General features: G+C 32.3%; 1 protein-coding gene and 1 long non-coding RNA gene across 2 annotated transcripts; both read right to left on the reverse strand.

Moving 5' to 3' along the window:
* Positions 1–239: 239 nt before the first annotated feature.
* Positions 240–9,385, reverse strand: LOC143078374 (uncharacterized). The gene is made up of 5 exons (XR_012979197.1): positions 9,323–9,385; positions 8,571–8,687; positions 7,969–8,094; positions 5,951–6,076; positions 240–732 (listed from the first exon to the last, which is right to left on the reverse strand). It is a non-coding gene; the product is annotated as an uncharacterized LOC143078374 (long non-coding RNA).
* A 5,648-nt stretch (positions 9,386–15,033) lies between these two features.
* LOC143080549 (uncharacterized) lies at positions 15,034–20,182 on the reverse strand. Its single transcript, XM_076256437.1, has 5 exons — positions 20,083–20,182; positions 19,457–19,710; positions 18,654–18,877; positions 16,407–16,482; positions 15,034–15,809 (listed from the first exon to the last, which is right to left on the reverse strand). Exons 2-5 carry the CDS (start codon positions 19,668–19,670, stop codon positions 15,112–15,114), a joined length of 1,212 nt encoding a protein of 403 aa, XP_076112552.1. The 5' UTR covers positions 19,671–19,710; positions 20,083–20,182; the 3' UTR covers positions 15,034–15,111.
* Positions 20,183–20,386: the final 204 nt, after the last annotated feature.

Below are 20,386 nucleotides of genomic sequence, written 5' to 3' on the forward strand. Positions count from 1 at the left end.
GAATAGCAAAAAAATCAACCCTAGGCAACAAACTAGTCTTCACAATTCCTTGGAAACAGTACTGACTTAGTATAGTCCTGCACCCAGAGACGAAGAATGTATTACTTCCGAAACACGTTAAAATCTATATAATCAAACGGACCTAAACATAAAAGTAACATCCAACTAAGGTTAACTTTAAAGTTTTTAATTCTTAAAGTTTAAATCTTAATTTCCAATAATTTCTAAAATTTATCAGCTTTCAGTTTTGAGTATAATAGTTCATATCTACTGTGCTCTACAGTTGGAATAATAGTAAACAGACAATGCATGCGGACAAATGTTTATTTGAACAATGCTAACATATATGAAGATATTCTTATTTAAAATCTAACAATATAAATATATACAGGAATAAATGATATTTCAACACAAGTCAAAGGGTAAATAATTCTTACTAAGATGATTTATAAACAACTGTTTTCAGTAATATTCTAAAATGTTCAATATTTGGTGCAGAAGTGGTTTTTCATCAAAACAAACGTTCCACACTCCACTTAAATGTCGTACAGTATTCCTTCATTTTATCCTCTGATGCTTCCTAAGATAACACTTACTTTACATTCGGAACTTGACATCTATACCGGACTGGATTAGCATCAGTTGCGCATGTACAGTCGCACGGAATTCCAGTACAATTGAATGGAAATGTATCTCCCGAACCGTGACAATTACCATTAATATCCGTACATTCTAAATAGCAAAAACAAATTCATAAATAACCGGTTTGTTGCTTATAGACAATAAGCATCGCAGAAGCTTCATATTTAATCACATAGATGTTTTTTTTATTTTCATTACTACATTAGGACCGTTTTATTTTTCCCCAAGGATAGGGTTCTTTAAAGTTGTTTTTTTTATATATACAAAGTTGCTTACACCAACACTTTTTTTTTCTATGTAGCAACTTTCTATGTAGCAACATTCCAGCAGCGCCCGCGTACGGAATATATATTTCCTGATTGATACGATATTCCGGGGCTTGTATTTCCTATCATGAGTTTCCTTATTTGATAGAGGATTTCTGATCACAGGGAAGCTATTAAACCAGGAATTCCAAATGGTGAAGTTGAAATCATCCCTTCGTAATTTTACAGACGCCATCACGAGTTGATTGACCTTTATGGAATAACCGTTTCACAGATGATATCGGATATGTTCCTTATGTTGTCACTACTACAACACCACCCTTCCCTTTTCACGAATGCGACTTACCGAATAAGACTAGTTTACCGGATTTGTAATAACATAAGCAATACGACGGGTGACACATGCGGAGCAAGGTCTGCTTACCCTTCTAGTTTTTGGTGGGATTCGTGTTGCTAAGTCTTTAGTTTTTTTATGTTGTGTTTTCTGTACTATTATTTGTATGTTTGTATTTCTAATTTTAGTCATGGCGTTGTCAGTTTATTTTCACTCTATGAGTTTGACTGTCCCTCTGGTATCGTTCGTCCCTTTTTTATGAAGAAGACTTTCTTAACGGATGATAAACAAAATGGAATGATATTAAAGTATTAAAAGAGTTGTCGCCTATAAATAGCTTGATATACAGAAGACGACACTGACAACTAAACTAAATGCACAGAATGAAAGAAACCATTGCCATATGCACATTAAATGGCAATTTGTGTGTCGTTGCTAATGCTTGGAGTAAACTCAACATAGAAATACGGATTGAAATTGTGTACGCGTGACGCGCGTTTCGTCTTCAAAAGAATCATCAATGCCACTCGAGTCAATGAGAAAAAAACACAGCCCCCCCCCCCTTGTATTCTAAAAAGAAATTTTGCTGTGACGATTTCATATTTTTTTTTATTGTTAATGGACTAACTGGTAAATAGACAGTTGTTATGGTGTTGAAGCTCGATGTAATAGGTGTTTTGATTGTTCATGGACTATCTGGTAAATAGACAGTTGTTATGGTGTTGAAGCTCGATGTAATAGATGTTTTGATTGTTAATGGACTATCTGCTAAATAGACAGTTGTTATGGTGTTGAAGCGTGATGTAATAGGTGTTTTGATTGTTAATGGCCTATCTGGGAAATAGACAGTTGTTATGGTGTTAAAGCTCGATGTAATAAGTGTTTTGATTGTTAATGGACTATCTGGTAAATAGACAGTTGTTATGGTGTTGCAGCTCGATGTAATAGGTGGTTTGATTGTTAATGGACTATCTGGTAAATAGACAGTTGTTATGTTGTTGAATCGCGATGTAATAGGTGTTTTGAATGTTAATGGACTATCTGGTGAATACACAGTTGTTATGGTGTTGAAGCTCGATGTAATATATGTTTTAATTGTTAATGGACTATCTGGTAAATAGACAGTTGTTATGGTGTTAAAGCCCGATGTAATAAGTGTTTTGATTGTTAATGGACTATCTGGTAAATAGACAGTTGTTATGGTGTTGAAGCTCGATGTAATAGGTGTTTTGATTGTTAATGGACTATCTGGTAAATAGACAGTTGTTATGGTGTTGAATCGCGATGTAATAGGTGTTTGATTGTTAATGGACTATCTGGTAAATAAACAGTTGTTATGGTGTTGAAGCTCGATGTAATATATGTTTTAATTGTTAATGGACTATCTGGTAAATAGACAGTTGTTATGGTGTTGAATCGCGATGTAATAGGTGTTTTCATTGTTAATGGACTATCTGGTGAATAATCAGTTGTTTTGGTGTTGAAGCTCGATGTTATAGGTGTTTTGATTGTTAATGGACTATGTGGCAAATAGACAGTTGTTATGGTGTTGAAGCTCGATGTAATAGGTGTTTTAATTGTTAATGGACTATCTGGTAAATAGACAGTTGTTATGGTGTTGAAGCTCGATGTAATAGGTGTTTTCATTGCTAATGGACTATCTGGTAAATAGACAGTTGTTATGGTGTTGAAGCTCGATGTAATAAGTGTTTTGATTGTTAATGGACTATCTGATGGACTCTCTGGTAAATAGACAGTTATTATGGTGTTGAAGCTCGATGTAATAAGTGTTTTGATTGTTAATGGACTCTGGTAAATAGACAGTTATAATGGTGTTGAAGCTCGATGTAATAGGTGTTTTGATTGTTAATGGACTATCTGGTAAATAGACAGTTGTTATGGTGTTGAAGCTCGATGTAATAGGTGTTTTGATTGTTAATGAACTATCTGGTCAATAGACAGTTGTTATGGTGTTGAAGCTCGATGTAACATATGTTTTGATTGTTAACGGACTATCTGGTAAATAGACAGTTGTTATGGTGTTGAATCTCGATGTAATATTTGTTTTGATTGTTAATGGACTAACTGGTAAATAGACAGTTGTTATGGTGTTGAAGCTCGATGTAATAAGTGTTTTGATTGTTAATGGACTATTTGGTAAATAGACAGTTGTTATGATGTTGAAGCTCGATGTAATAGGTGTTTTGATTGTTAATGGACTATCTGGTAAATAGGCAGTTGTTACGGTGTTGAAGCTCGATGTAATAAGTGTTTTGATTGTTAATGGACTATTTGGTAAATAGACAGTTGTTATGGTGTTGAAGCTCGATGTAATAGGTGTTTTGATTGTTAATGAACTATCTGGTCAATAGACAGTTGTTATGGTCTTGAAGCTCGATGTAACATATGTTTTGATTGTTAATGGACTATCTGGTAAATAGACAGTTGTTATGGTGTTGAATCTCGATGTAATATTTGTTTTGATTGTTAATGGACTAACTGGTAAATAGACAGTTGTTATGGTGTTGAAGCTCGATGTAATAGGTGTTTTGATTGTTAATGGACTATCTGGTAAATAGACAGTTGTTATGGTGATGAATCTCGATGTAATAAGTGTTTTGATTGTTAATGGACTAACTGTTTAATAGACAGTTGTTATGGTGTTGAAGCTCGATGTAATAGGTGTTTTGATTGTTAATGGACTATCTGGTAAATAGACAGTTGTTATGGTGTTGAAGCTCGATGGAATAGGTGTTTTGATTATTAATGGACTATCTGGTAAATAGACAGTTGTTATTGTGTTGAAGCTTGATGTAATAGGTGTTTTGAGTTTGTACATAAATGAGCAGCACAACTGGTGCTTTATTTTGAACAGCATTTGATTACCCTTCCGAAGCATGGAGATAACCTTCATTCGTGTTATGGTTCGTGTATCTCTGTCACTAGTTTTCTATATAATCTGTTTTATGTACCATTTTTTATACTGTTATATTTCTTTTTTATGACATAATATTGCTGGTTAGTTTTTGACTGATGAGTTCGATTGTAGCTGGTATCTTTCGCCCCTCTTTTAGAATCCAAAGCTACCGGTAGTTCTAATGTTCTAACTACCACAGGAAAAGTTGAGTTAATGTATACAGCTATTCCATTGGATATTTTCGGAATGAAGCTCCTAACGTTTAATTAGACAATATACGTATAGTGTCTTGAAATATGAAATTTATTTGTATGAGGCTTAGAAACGAGAGAAATGCGAGGTTGTACCGAGCATTTTCCCATTTCGTGCCGAATACAAATAAATTTCATATTTCAAGACACTATACGTATATTGTGTTTATACTAAAATCGACAAAAAAATAAAAAAAAATAAAAAAATATGTAACAAATTGTTGTTAAAAAAACGTGTTTGGAATTTCCCTCATGGGGTACCATTTTGGGGTATTTCCCTATGAGCGTAGTCCCGGTGGTAAGACATTGAAAAGAATTAGAAAGGGAAAACGAACTTAATTAAAAACATTTAATAAACATGGTATATAAATTACCAATTTGAAGACATAACAAGTTTAAATTCATAAACGTTTGACCATTGTTACTACACGTTGTCATGGTTGTGACGTGACGTTGTTGATGAAATACAGTAGTTCTGGTAAGTAGGCGGGGCTTACAGGATAGTTGAGGTCATTGCCGTATAAAGCTAACGTGTATACGTATAGCTTTATCTGTATAGTAAAATAGCTGATTGCAGTATAATAATATTTATACATCCGGTTTTTAAAAATACTTGGATGCATGAAATTTATCTACATTTTGTAATGAAGCCAAGTAATTTCTATTTAGAAGTGTTTAACAACGGCTGGATTCAGAAATATATAATGCCAGCTATACTTTTTTGTAGTTTTAACATGGGTAGGCATTATATTCGTGATTCTTTTTGCCAGAGCGATATTTTTTATAGGTGAATGGGGTACGATTCCCTGCTAGGGTCAATCAATTTTATCATAAATATGAAACAATTTTGTCATTTCAGTACAACAGTTATAATTATCCTATACTTTATTTTATATTTTATAGTCAGATCATATGTTTCAATGAAATTATTATGTACATGCCTTATAACAGGATGGATGAAACGTGTTTTCAGAGGGAGGGGTTTTGAAGTTAGAACTGCCAACATGAACGTTGCGGTATCTTGGTCAAATATGTCAATTTCGAATTGTAACACATTGTTGTCATTGTGAAAGTATTAGTAACAAAATGTGTATCAATTTAGTGTTTGAAAGTGTCCCAAGTTAATGAAATACATTAAATGCGTATACCAATTTGATAAAATTTATTTTTCTGCCGTAGTCAATATACGCATGACTTTTGTGTAAACTAATTTTATTGGATAATAAAGTATGGTTTCTTTACAAAGCTAATGAAGTCATATTAGAATATGTATTTTATTATTATTTTGCTCAACCTGTTGTTTTGCTGGATTTTTTGTGGATTTTGTTTTGTGTTCCGACATATTCCTTAGGAACCCGTTGGTGAGAGACAGATATCGATCTAGGACACATGTGTTTATGAGCAGGATAAAATCCAAGAATTCATCATAAGAAAAAATGGATATAAACATTTGAAAAATTTCTGCACGATATGATAGGGATCATGGTGACCTTTAGGTGAAACTTTTCTTACGAAAGTGAATCAGATTGGTATACCTCACCTTGTCGTATTCTAATTGGTTCACAAATATATGTGCTGTTACTTTTAACTACTTTGCATGTGTAAGTACCACATTTCTCTACCCATTCTTGACCTTTTTCAAAACATTTATCACCATGTTCGCAGCCTAAAATAATTATTCATATTGTTTAAATGAATGAAACGATACAAGCCTTCTTGGACCCGTTTAACATTTAACCTCAAGATATTCATAGTGAGAATTAGATATCACTTCATATAAACTCAAATTGTTAACTACAAGTAGACTCATTAATTGTTATGTCAAACATGTTTAGATAAGCCATTCTTACAAGCTTCTAAATCTATGTGGCTTGTGGTAAGAAATATGTTTGCTTTAAAATTTAAAAATTAAATTCCTCGCAGCAATGTTCTTCACTTGTACACCTAAACTGGCTAATGTTGTAATGAAATTGAGAATGGAAATGGGGAATGTGTCAAGAGACAACAACCCGACCATAGAACAAACAACAGCAGAAGGTCACCAACAGGTCTTCAATGCAGCGGGAAATTCTCGCACCCGGAGGCGTCCTTCAGCTTGCCCCAAACAGTTCAGTGATAATGAACGCCATACTAAACTCCAAATTGTACACAAGAAAATAAAATTAAACAAAATACATGACTTACAAAGGCCAGATGCTCCTGACTTGGGGCAGGCGCAAAAATGCGGCGGGGTTAAACATGTTTATGAGATCTAACGAATGTAGAAAAGTAAACAAATAAGAACGCTTCAGATGATTCAAGCTTTTGTACGCACACGTGGAGCGTAATTTCAGAAGCGCCTGAGATCACGCCAGTTATTTGGCGGGGTTTGTGGACATGAAGGCTCTGTATACCAATCTTTCAATCTGCAGGCAAATCGCTTTGATTTTTTTTTTATTTGTGTGTCCAGTAAATGGGACTACATTCTAAGGCTATAGTGTAATTACTAGTATGTTTAGGCTGTGTATACAAGAGGTCACTGATGAGTCTTTGCCAATGCTCTACAACTTTGTAGTTGTTTGGCTTTATAACTATTTTAACCAGAACGTCACTGATTAGTCTTATGTAGACGAAACGCGCGTATTTCATTATATATTTATACCTTTGATGGCTGTTGTAAACAAAACTCGCGTCTTCGGTCAGGCAAAGTGGTATGTGATTAATATTAAGAGATTTTTGGGGGGCATAATCATTTGGTTTGGTTATAGAAAATATTTATGTTATGGCGGGAGATGGTATTATCAATATATATCTAAATTATATATGATTTCCGTATGATAAAAAGATAATCTCGAAATGTTATCGGTACACATACATGTAGATTTGTACAACTAATACAGTTTTCTTGCATATAGGCAGATTCTTAGATACCAATGATACATTCAAACTCTTAAATTGACAAAACAACTTACAACGCCATGACAAAAAAACTACTTCAACGGTCAACGGGATGATCTCAGGTTAACCGGAAAAGTAAGCAGATCTAGATACTACATGTAAAGACAATTCTTTAACTCCCAAGAAGATGTGGTATTATTGTCTCACTAGAAACCAAATGACATAGATTTTCTTTATAACGTACGGCCTTTAGCAATGAAGAAAACCTATACCGTATAGTCAGCTGTTAAGGGCCATGAAATAACACAAATGTCAAACAATTAAAAGGAGAAAACTTAAGTTTTATAATATATGGAATTTAAAAATAAAAACAAACATAAACATGGTAGCAAAAATTAAGAACGATTATCGGTCATTTATTGGGAACGGCTTATCTTTAAACCATACACATTCTGTCATAAAGAAATCCGGTAAAAGAGGGACGAAAAATACCAGAGGGAGGCCAAACTCATAGATTTAAAATACACTGACAACGCCATGGCTAAAAAAAGACAAACAGACAGCTAATAGCACAGAAGATACAACATAGAAAACTAAAGACTAATGTGCTCCGGAAGGGTAATCGTCTTTTCCCTTTTTTTTAAATTTTTTATTGATAAAAATATTCTGGACCTTACTTACGTGGTGTTTTTACTTCCGATATATACCATACAGTATTATTTTTAAATTTGACGTCACATTTATATGTTTGACATCCCGATTGCCATTCGCTATCTATTCTGTAACAAGTACCATTGAACACACAGCCTGAAATGATAAAAACTTTTTCAGCAAGATAGACATTTTATCGTTTTTTGTAATTTTATATTATTAAAGTTTACGACACTAAAAAAAATCTGAGTCGCAATGAGTTTGCACTGACGATACGTTTAGTAGTTATCGGTAAATCAATCACTTGTATAACAACAAATTCCGACATGACAGACATAACAGACATAACAGACATAACAGACGTAACAGACATAACAGACATAATTACTGTCGGATTGCTGCTCGACATAATAACATAATTCAAAACCTTATTACTTCATTCAGATCTCCAACAAATATTAAGAATAGTTTCATTTATTGTGACTTATTTTATATTTTCGTTTAACTCAAATGTAATGAGTTCCTGGTATAAAATAACTATTTCAGTTTATCCTTGTAGTTGTAATTTACATTAATTGAATCAACCAGCAGCAAAACTATAAATCAGTATATTTCTTTTAAAGTTAACTTACCTGAATTAACTGTTATTAGTGTATCATTTTGGCAAATATATCTTTGACATGGCCGAGTGGGATGATCCAAAACCTGTCCTTCCATCAAATCGCCTATTTCGTTGTCATGACACGTTGCTGAATTTAAAAAAGGTTTTCGAAATTAACCTGTTTTCACTTGATGATATAATATATTATGAAGGTTGGCATTTGCATGTAATTGATGAAGTGTACCTATATTCTAATAATAACAATATTTTGCATTCTATGATTATAGTTATTTTTTGTAAAGTATCAAGACAGGCGTAATTTTTTTTATGAAGAAGGAAGATTCTTTAAAATCGATACATGACGATATATATATGGGACAACATTATACAATTTTCATGCTAGTAATTGAAATAGAGTCTTCGACTAATGTTTTGCGGCAGTATTTTAACACAAAGTTTTTGTGCGAATCATACAAATAGATAATTAATTATTTGATAGAAAATTTTGTTTATCTAAGATTACACCTTTTTGTGAAATATCTTCATATGGATGTACTTGTGATACTATTATATCGCGTGATATATATACATGCAGATAACAAGAGACAGGGGTGTGTGGAATGGAGGTTTACTATTATATCGCGTGATATATATACATGCAGACAGCAAGGGACAGGGGTGTGTGGAATGAAGGTTTACTATTATATCGCGTGATATATATACTTGCAGATAGCAAGAGACAGGGGTGTGTGGAATGAAGGTTTACTATCATTGGTGTTTTACCTCCAGTCTGTGAAATCCCCGATGCAATGGCTACCAAAAACAAGAAGGCTTTCGACATCTGAAAGGAATTGTTTTTCTTGTATAAGTAATATTAGAAAAAATCAATACATCATTGGAATTAATAAACTAAAGATAATAAGGCGATGTATCTAACCTCAAAATCAGGCATTTCGAAAAATCTTCAAATTCGAGATATTTAAATTTTTTTGTCAATTAGGTTTATAGTCGAAGTACTAAGTTGTATAATAAAAGGAGCAGAGCTGTGCTTGTCGACGTCATAGTTTTATATTTTACACTTATGCGTCGGACCAATTTAGTTTTAAATATGTACTTCTATCCAGTGTGTTCTTTTTTTTTATCGGAACAAACTTAGTGGTGATACATCTTACAGAGTCTATCCGAATCATTTTGCAAAAACAGTAAAATCACAAAAATACTGAACTTAGAGGAAAATCTAATCGGAAAGTCCATAATCACATGGCAAAATCAAATAACAAAACACATCAAAAACAAATTGACAAGAACTGTCATATTCCTGACTAGGTACAGGCATTTTCAATAGTGTTTGTATTGTATAATTTTGTCAATAATGAACATGTGTTGGCATACTTTTAAAATGCATTGGTAGTTATGTACATATACAGAAAACGTTGGCAAAGCAGGGAACAAAAGGCATTATTTCATTCTCATATTATTTTGTAACGTTGTCAAGATGTATGATTATACCAAAATGTTTTTGTTTGTTTTAGCAAAAGGCAAAATCACAAACATACCGAACTCCGAGGAAACTTTAAGACAGGTTTTATAGATTTAATGTGTGAACTGAAACCGTATGGAAAAACCCATACAAAATATGAATCAATTTAGAAGAAAAAAAACACCAATTGCCTAATTTATAAGACATCAATTTACCTTAAATAAGTATGTCAGACATGAACCAACGGCAACCACTATTACAAGCTCCTGTATCGGACATTTACATAATTAAGTTGTTGGATCAAACATGTGATTATGTGATCAACCTTTCCCAAACCTGAACAAGTGCTGTAACAACCAACACAACGTTAGATCAACGATAACAATCAGCTGAATTTACTAAATATTCGTTACGAGACACACGAAAGCTAGGTCAAAGTAAATTCTTACTGATAAATTAATCAAGTTTTCATAGACTAAAGTCTCCATTAGTGCAAGTCCAACCGATACAGTGGAATGTTGTCAAACAGTCTGATAATATAATGATCTTCAACAGCGTCCAAACATAAGTTAACAGTTACGTCGACAGGATGTAGAATCGTGGTCTGTTCATAACATTCTATTTGTACTTTTATAGATTTTAGCTGGTAAGACTCGTTATTCATACTATAATGCTCGTATTTTATTATTTATATAATTTGTCGATTGACGGTCATTCTGCGCAGATGATTTAAAGACTTCAAAACTGTATGTGATTTTAAAACACATAATGTAGTTAATCACTGATTCTTATATTTGTATATGTAAATTCTATACGCTAAATTGGTTTTGAATAAAAGAACAGTATTATTAGTATCAGAATATACAAAAATTAAGTAATATTAAAGCTTTTATCAGATCCATGAAATTGCAAAATAATAGTAGTTCTTATCATAAATAATTGGCAAAGCATGTTTACTGGTATTTTTACATCATAAAATGCAAACTGATATGAAAATAATTATGAAATAAGCGTTTGACATTTATGGTTGCTTAATCCTCACTATTGTGTGTACTTTTGTATGGGGTCATTTCTGAAACGTTTCATGAAGCTTTTCAATAATCAAACAAATATAAAAAAGCTAAATGTTGAAATGTATTTTTTTTTATTCATATTTTTACTATTAAATGGACTTATATTTTTTCACAATAAACATTGAAATACACGATTTGGTATTTTCTTTGAATTTTTAGCAAATGGAACTTAACTTGGGAGGAAGCTTCCTCAAGAAAAATACGTTTATATTTTTGCTGTATTTTACTGATAAACATGGTAAATGGACTTAGTTTGACAGTCAACATTGCACTTTTACACTGACAGCAACAATAAAAGGCGATACACAGGGTTATGTAGAACCCTTTCCGAATAATGAATTAACAATAAAAGTACATATGCCTATAACAAAGATAAACTAAGACTGTATATATTAATATTAACTGCACACAGTTATCTGTGAAAGATAAAAAAAAACGAAAAATATTTTTTAAAGTGATGCTGTCTTTAGATCATGATAAAGAGTCTGTTCAGGTTTATTGAAATGTCATTACGGTTTGACTAAGTTATTAGTGTCTAAAAGCCATGGCTTATACGATGCACGGGATCTGGATTTAGGTCTTTGTATGGAATTGATGAATATTTTGTGCATGTTTCCCTATCATCGAAATAAAGAACACTTTGACGAAAATGGTTGCACGTAAGATGTAAAAACTAACTGCTTACACAGTACAACATACCATCATCAAGCTGCAGAAGAAATATAAAATAATTCCCTTAAAAAGGGAAGACAAATTCGACAAATTATATCTTTGCACAATGAATGTTGAAATATTTCAAACTATTCGCAAACAGAGAGTGCCTGTAATAGAGATGTTAAAATTTCTTAGACCATGCTTTTTATCATTACGAAGCTGCTGGTCAATATACATATGACGAAAGTTGACTACAAAAATTCTTTCGATCAAACGAACGGCAAGATAGATGAACGAACACAACAGTTAGAAGTCTGCTCTGGTCTTCGGCAACGCAGGCAATAATCTCAGCGTTAATATCAGCCCAATTTTTTCCTAGAACTCTTAAACCGTGAGATATTTACAATAACTATAGACATAAGAGATTAGATATCAGATGAAAGTACAGATTGTTTAAATATGGTGCGTCCAAAACGCACCTCTGTATTAAAAAAAAATAAAGCCAGGTAAGTAACATTTCCCGAAGAACTTTATGATTAAAATTTACCAAATCAGGATAGCAAAAACCATCTAAATTTAATGTAAAATTTAAATAAGAGAGGTGGAAGCTTAGTTATGCATTTTTTCTAAATGATTCAACTGAAAAATTAGAAATATATGTTATAAATCATATCAACGACGTAGCACTGACTACTGCACTGATGGTGTCCTCTGGAATAACAGGCCATCAGCCAAAAAATAACTTTATATAAATTTGCGAAACAGTAGCGTTTCACTGAATATACCTTCATCAGGAAGTTATAAACCGAAATCTGAAATTCTACTATGTACAGATACTTAAACAGCTGTTTGATCAAAAGAGACATGAATAGAATAACCAAGACCCCGTAAGGTCAACTTTGCATAAAGATGTTTTAACATTAATTGCTAAATTATTCTTAATTAATAGGTTGACGTTAAAATAAAATGCAATACTATGCCATGGTTTAAAAAGTAAAATAACATAAATACCAAAATCCAATGATAATTCAAAACGGAAAGTCCCTTAACAAATTGCAAAATCCAAAACTCCAACACGTAAAAGAAATTGATAACAACTGGCTTATTCCTGACTTATAAAGAAAATAGTAGATTAAACCTAGCTTAACATCTCACTTGTATGACAGTCGAAAAACCTACCACTATATAGACATCAATTTGTGAGCAAAACAAACATACGTAATAGGTGAAAATGTTTTAAGTTGAATACAGCAGTCAATTTTATATTAAACACTATAAGAATAATAATGAGGTCACAAAACTGCAATTAGACACCCTATAGAGAAAGAACATTTACAAAAATTAAAGAAACAAATGAAAATAATTACCATACCACAATGGCAGGATGCATAATTACCGAGCTACGCCAAAATGATATAATAAAAAAAGGACTCAACAGTTTAGGTTCAAAAATACAATGACAAATAAAAAGAACACTTTAAAACACGTGAAATCTTAAGATGATAAACAACGTCAGTACCTAGAATCAAAACTTTAATGTTGTATTATATTAGTGAAGTTGATAAGTAAAATCTATCATCCGATTGAATTTTTTTTTACAGAAAGGATAAAAAAATTCTTGGTATTCCACTGGTTCAACTTTTTGCTGAGACACGGATGACCCTCCTTGTTTTCGGAAAATGCCTTTATCAAGTCACTTTTTCAGTGTATTAATATTGTTTGATGTTATATGAGTTAAGGTCTTCATTTTTTTTAATCTGCCTGGAGTTTGTTATTTTTTTTTATACTTTCTGAATATTGAACTTGTGGTACCTACACGGAACCATATTCCAACAGCAACAATATCCATCTAGTAGTATATAATAAGAAATACAAAAACATTTGGAACAAAATAAGTTTTAAAATAGAATGAATCTTTATATTCTTGTTCGTAAAACGAGGACCTATATGCTGTTAAAACACATCTCGAAAATAATCAATTGAATGTTAAGATGCAAATTACCACAATTTTACAGTAATATTAAAGCCATAAATATACTCATTCTATGAACACTTTCTTACCTTGAAGGAAAAATATATATTGGTGAATGGAAACTGACAAAGAGATGTAATGTGGCAGATGAAAAAATGGGGCGAAACGGGGTTTTCTGTCAGAATAATTGCACTTTTTACGAAAATTAGTTCATTTGATGGAATATTATATGTCCAAAGATAATTCTAAGGAATAACTTTTTTGAAACTTATCATACTGGTCTTCTTAATATACATAAGCTATGTAGAAGGAATAACTCGGAACAGAACCCCTTATGTTAGAACACATTCATTCTCTATAGTATTTGCAACCTACATTTTTGTACTTTATCGAATCCAAATGTATGTGTTTACTTATTATGTTCTTTGTTATAAAAAGGTCATTTTATTCTTTTGTGTTTTAATGAGAATTTTATTCATGTTGTACAATCTTCTTAAGTATTATTGACTACAACAATTTGCAACCCCTAAAAACGTTTAAACCTACGTATTATAATATTTGTTGTGTAAGTTCGAACATTTTGTTCATTAACATGCATCAGAACATATAACCAGCTGTTGGTTCAAATCGTATTCGATAAATACTGTAGTGACGAAGTAAGGACATGTTTTTTTTACGGATTTGCCCTAATAAATTGCTGAATTACCAGTATTTAATTAGGACTGACCAATCTTATTATATCATAATTACCAAACCTTACCATATATTTCTCACAATAACTCTACCCTGAAAAATTTTCTATGTTTGCGACGTTCGTCATTGTTTACTATATGTATATATACCAATATCAAATTGAAGCGTTTATGAAACTTGCTTACATTGGCGGAAAGACCTTGATATTAGCTGAATGAACTAGATGCTAAAATATATTTTAGATATGTACAATTGTATTTTTTATTCAAATTTGTGAACTTTGACATGGGAAAGACGTATTTTGACCACCACTAAAAGAAGCGCGGGTGCTTCTGATAGGAATTCCTAACAAAAAGGATATTTAATAGTGTCGACATTTTTTGTGCTCAGTTCTAGCCTGGTACTTATGATGAATTTATGTATCAGGATTTAAAACTTGTACTTTTTTGTCCACTTCAGAAGCAATTTGAAATAAATTGTTTATTTAACAATATACTTTCTTTGGAACAAAATATAAAGCAGGAGTATCTGATTGGAATATATCTTTGTTGAAATGTGTACTTAAATATTCTGTCTTCTAGACATTTTGCTGTTGTGTAGTTTTTGACTGATTGACATTGGACCAACTTCTCATTTTATTTATATGATGATTAATATAATCAGTATGAACGCCATTTATAATAAAACTGGAATAGTTTGTTTATACTGCAGGATTTGAAGCTTGCTGCAAGATTTCAATTATTTCTGATCGTTTGTATTTTTCCGCGTAAAATAAAGCTGTTCGACCATCGTTGTCTTTCTGATCGACGCAAGCTTTATGTTCGCATAATAATCTAACTATGTCCACTCTGCCTTCCCTACAGGCCAGGTGTAAAGGTGATCTGTTATCGGATTTACACTGATTAACGTCAGCACCATTTTCAAAAAGCAGCTGCGTGATCTCTGTATGGCCGTTGTAACTAGCTAGGTGTAGTGCAGTGGATCCATTTTTATTCTGTTCATTTACTTTTGCACCACTCTTAAGAAGAAGTTCGACCACATCTTTATGATTTTCATGTACTGCCAGATGTAACGGTGTTGATGTTTTGAGATTATTAACTTGGTGAACGTTGGCACTATTTTGTAGCAGCAACTCCACTATTTCTATATGACCTTCATGTGACGCTAGGTGTAAGGGTGATGATCCATTTTCGTTACCTTTATTTACAACTTCTTTAGCTCCTTTACTGAGCAAAAGTTCAACGACATTTGTATGACCTTCATGTGATGCTATGTGCAGTGGTGTTAATCCAGAATGATTCGCTTCATTTATTGGAACTCCTTCTTGGAGTAAAACTTCTACCAGGGACTTATTACCTTCGTGACATGCGTCAAACAATGATGTTGAGAATTGCAGCTCTGAAATGCATAAAACATTATCTTGTATCATTTTTTATTTTAAAAAGTACAATAAATAACAGGCACAACATGATGCAAACACTTCGATAAGCTATTGTACAAATATTCTTAGAAGTTTTGTATTAAAAACACCCCCTTGATTATAGGGAAATCATATTTAAGAAACATCAATGTAGTTTCTGTATGCCTTAGTGTTTCATTATGAAATTTTTGGCAAAGTAACATTGAGTTTGTTTGGCAAACCATGACATTATCCAACTTCTATACTGGTTTTCTTTGTCCAAAACTAAATTGTATGACACAAATCATGTCTATTTTACATGATACATCATCGTCGATATTCTCGTCTTTTTATTATATCAAGGTGTGATCCTTTGATCGAAGTCGAAGCCCTTATATACAGCTGCCTTTGAAATTAACAGCGATATCCCATGATTTAGGTTTTGTCAAGTGCGAGAAGGGATTCTGTGTCATTTATAAAATAAATAAACATACACTAACACCATATTACTTCTTTTTTTATGAATAAATGCATTTCTGTAAACTTGAAAATCAGAAATTGTTTTGCAAAATTGATTAATTCTATCTTTAACTTACGATTTCTACTAGGATGTTTAGCTTGCCCGAATGACTCGATTTCTGCTCCAATTGTTGGGTTTAACTTTTTCACAGCCTAGTGATAAATAAAAGATATCTTACATATCACTGATAATATCATTAACACGTCCTCAGCATTCAATCAAATATGTTAAATTGTTGAATATGATGTGGAAAATAGATGTGAAAGAAACGTAAATATAAGCTAGCGTATGAATAACACTTCCAACTGTTTAGCGTCATGAATGGTTTTTGTGTTTAGCTTGTTTTATATCGCAAAAATTATGGTGTCGTCTTTCGTTAAGTATTTGAACTTTTTTGTAGAAATATACGGAAATTGTGAACCTCGTGATTTAAGGTTCCAACTCTTTCAGACAACGTTCACCTTAGGATTTTTTTTTTTTTTTTTTGGTCTCTTTTGGTCGATACCCATTAAGGGAGCTACCATTTGATTTTTATGGGGGGCTAGGATGAAATTTGAAAAAAATAGGCAGGACAGGAGTTTTGAGTAAAAAAAAAAGGCAGGATGACAATTTATGTAAAAAAAGTCCGGATAAACTAAAAAAAAAAAAGCAGGACCGGATAGAGTGAAAAATAAAAAGGCAGGACAGAGATTACAAATAAAAGAAAATGCAGGACAAAATTTTTCATCCTAGCCCCCCATAAAAATCAAATGGTAGCTACCTAAGCTTTAAAACGTTGCGCGTTCATGATAAAGTCAATTACGAAATGCAAGTGACATCGGTGTTCTAGCGCTGTTAGTTGGTGATCTACTGTATCACTAGCCTGTCAACAGTGAGGTTATGAGTTCGAATCACACATGACAGTTGCGCTCAACTCCCATCTTTTCCTTCTCAAAGCTATGTGGTACTCTTCGGTTACTCAGGTTTCCTCTACCAATAACATCTGAATGCCATGAATAACACACTAGTATTGAATATACTACTTTATACAAGAAAATACAATTGATAATGAAATTGAGAATGGAAATGGGGAATGTGACAAAGAGACAACAACCCGACCATAGAAAAAAACAACAGCAGAAGGTCACCAACAGGTCTTCAATGTAGCGAGAAATTCTCGCACCCGGAGGCGTCCTTCAGCTGGCCCCTAAACAAATATATACTTTATTTCAAAACACATATGTTTATCTAATACAAACATTTAACACGTGCTAATATAAAGCAGCGCAACAGAATTGATTGATTGATTTTGGTGTTTTAACGTCACTTTTAAGCACCGCATTTAGGATATCTCGTGGCGGCCAGTTTTTATTGGTGGAGGAAGCCGGAGTGCCGGGAGAAAACCACCCACCTTTGATAGGAAAACTGACAATCCTAGTCAATTAAGATTGGAGTCGAGTGCACCCGCACGAGCGAGGTTCGAATCCCAACCTCAGCGTTGACTGGCTAGTGATTACAGTAGTAACTACTTAGACCACTTGGCCACCGAGGCCCCCCACAACAGAATTAAATTATGACTTAATTTAAAACTTTCACATTTTTTCACATTTTTTTCGCGGAGAGCTGCTTGTATTTAAAAAATATGCTAAATATGTCCTTAATTCATTAGCATGTCAATAAACTATTTGTGATAGAACTCAATGAATATAAAATCCCGCTAATTTTAAACAATGTATGTATTATAAAAAAGATTAAGGAACTTTTGAATAGAATACATAGATGCAACTGCATTGAAAATTAGAAATATCATGATTTGCTCCTTTTAGTAAATTCTTATTAACAAAACAGTTTTAATCTGCTGTGGACATTTGCTTTATCTTTTCGAAAGAATAAAATTGTAAGACAATGGCTAAGGTGACTCAGAAAGACATTATATTGCAGAAAAATTATAAGAAAATCAATATATTAGGTCTGCAGCAGCATTACACATTTCTGTGTTTATCAGGCCATCATTCCTGCATAGTTTGACATTATTTTGAAATCATTTCCGAATTGACTTTGTTAAACTCTGTTTCTTTTAAGGTTACAATTACAACCATGAAAGCACATCATGTATAGTTATGCATGCAAACACTTATTAAAGTTTGTTTCCGAACATACTTGATTGATATGTCTACAACTTTCTTCTATATTTGAACTTTCAAATTTTTTTAGATTAGTTCTTTCACAAATTTTCAAGATCAGTTTTTTTTTGTAGCTTGCTGTTTTTAGTTTTAGTAACATACACTGCAATTTTTCAAAAATTCCCGATCGTAATGCATACTGAATCATCTTAAGTACTAACCTTTATGACATCATCACAAATTTTGTGGAATTCTGTATCTGGAAAGCTAAAATATGTAGCATGGGCTATTTTATTTCTATAGTATTTAATTGTAGATATCGCTGCTTCATCATTGTGATCAGTTGAAACAGGAACCACGTTATCATAAATTTTCATTCCAACAATATGTCGCAGGAGGCACGTCATTAACGATATATCCAGGTGTTCAGATCGAAGTTCCACACCTAAATATATATAAAAAAAAAAACCATCTTTTGACTTTTAGCATGTACATGCATCTCTTAAAATGTATTTCTTCCTTTCATTTAATTGTCAATTTTAAATAAATTGAGGATAAAGTACTTATAGTTATCTTATATTCACCCTATACTATTTAGGCATTCGGCATTTTAAACGCCAATAATGCATTAAATGTAATATAAAATATATGTAAAAGTAGACTTCGTCCCTCTTGATCTTCAGACTTTTACTATTAGACGCTCGAGTGACAGTATCATAAACTTAATTCACCGCCTAAACCTTATTCTTAGCAGCAGATAACAACAAAGACCAGAACCACATAGACAAATTAAGTATGTGTGTGTATTATTTGTGGATTGAGTGTTTATGCTTTAACTTATTGTTATGATTTGTAATACACCTGTACTTATTTTATTTCCATGTCAAAAACTATACTAAAAAAGCTGTACTAAAATACCTTCTAATATAAATTGTAATAAACTCCTGAAATTAATTAATAATATAATGCTATTAGCGTAGAAAAATGGAAATACTTCGCGTATCATTTAAAAAAATATATATACCTTGTGGTGGTTTTAATATTTTCTGTTGTGTTTGACTTAATCGACACTTCATCTGGCTCCAATGTTTGAAAACTTCTTTCTGCAGTCTAACGGGGTCAATTTCTCTATCAACGATAAATCTAAGTGCCTGGAGTGAATGTTTAGACAGCATAAAAGCGACATTCAGAAAATTTTCTTCTTCTTTAGACCTTGTGATAGTGGTTGATGAAGACATGGCGGTAAAATGTGTGCATCACTGCACGATATATATCATTCTAAAAAAATGTTGAAATATTGGCAAATTTTGTATAATTGATTGTGAGTATAAAATTAATAACTATATAGTAACTTAATAGATAATTCTAATCGATACCAGGTATAAAGTAACCAAACTGCGGTATATTTATTTATAACACAGCTGTTCGATGTCATATAATTTTATCGATTTTCCATAAAATATAGGTTTTGGCTATATAACATTATCTATATAACGATAATTGACTCATCGACAGGGATACTACCTCCTATGTATACAAAGCCGAATATATGGATCCAGATTAATTTTTAAAATATAAGAATGCCAGATCAATATACCTTAGTTATTATACATGAAGATATAAATAACAATATTATAATAGTAAACTTACGTGTACCGTGTTCTATCGTCAAGGAAGTAAAATGCATCGTTCTTGATACGCAATGCGTATCTTTAAACACGACTATAACGAAACCGAAGGTAGAGTTGTGTTGTCTTACCTATAACTATTAGCGGTTTTCTAAAAATCTATATCATCATGATCATGGAAAGATTAAAAATAGAAATATGGGCTATTTTAAGAATGTAATTTACAAACCAAATTGACATGAGTCTCACTTAGTGATTCAATAAATTGTTCACCGATTTGACTCAAATTCTCATATTTGATATATAGCAATGTAAAACATATATCC

Source organism: Mytilus galloprovincialis, chromosome 6, assembly GCF_965363235.1.
Source record: "Mytilus galloprovincialis chromosome 6, xbMytGall1.hap1.1, whole genome shotgun sequence".
NCBI classification, from domain to species: domain Eukaryota; kingdom Metazoa; phylum Mollusca; class Bivalvia; order Mytilida; family Mytilidae; genus Mytilus; species Mytilus galloprovincialis.

Coding starts and splice junctions, on each gene's coding strand:
- LOC143080549 (XM_076256437.1), bottom strand. CDS start 19,670: ATGTCTTCATCAACCACTATCACAAGGTCTAAAGAAGAAGAAAATTTT. Junction 18,878..19,456: donor AATATTAAAACCACCACAAG/GTATATATATTT, acceptor ATATATATTTAG/GTGTGGAACTTCGATCTGAA. Junction 16,483..18,653: donor TTTGTGATGATGTCATAAAG/GTTAGTACTTAA, acceptor ATTTATCACTAG/GCTGTGAAAAAGTTAAACCC.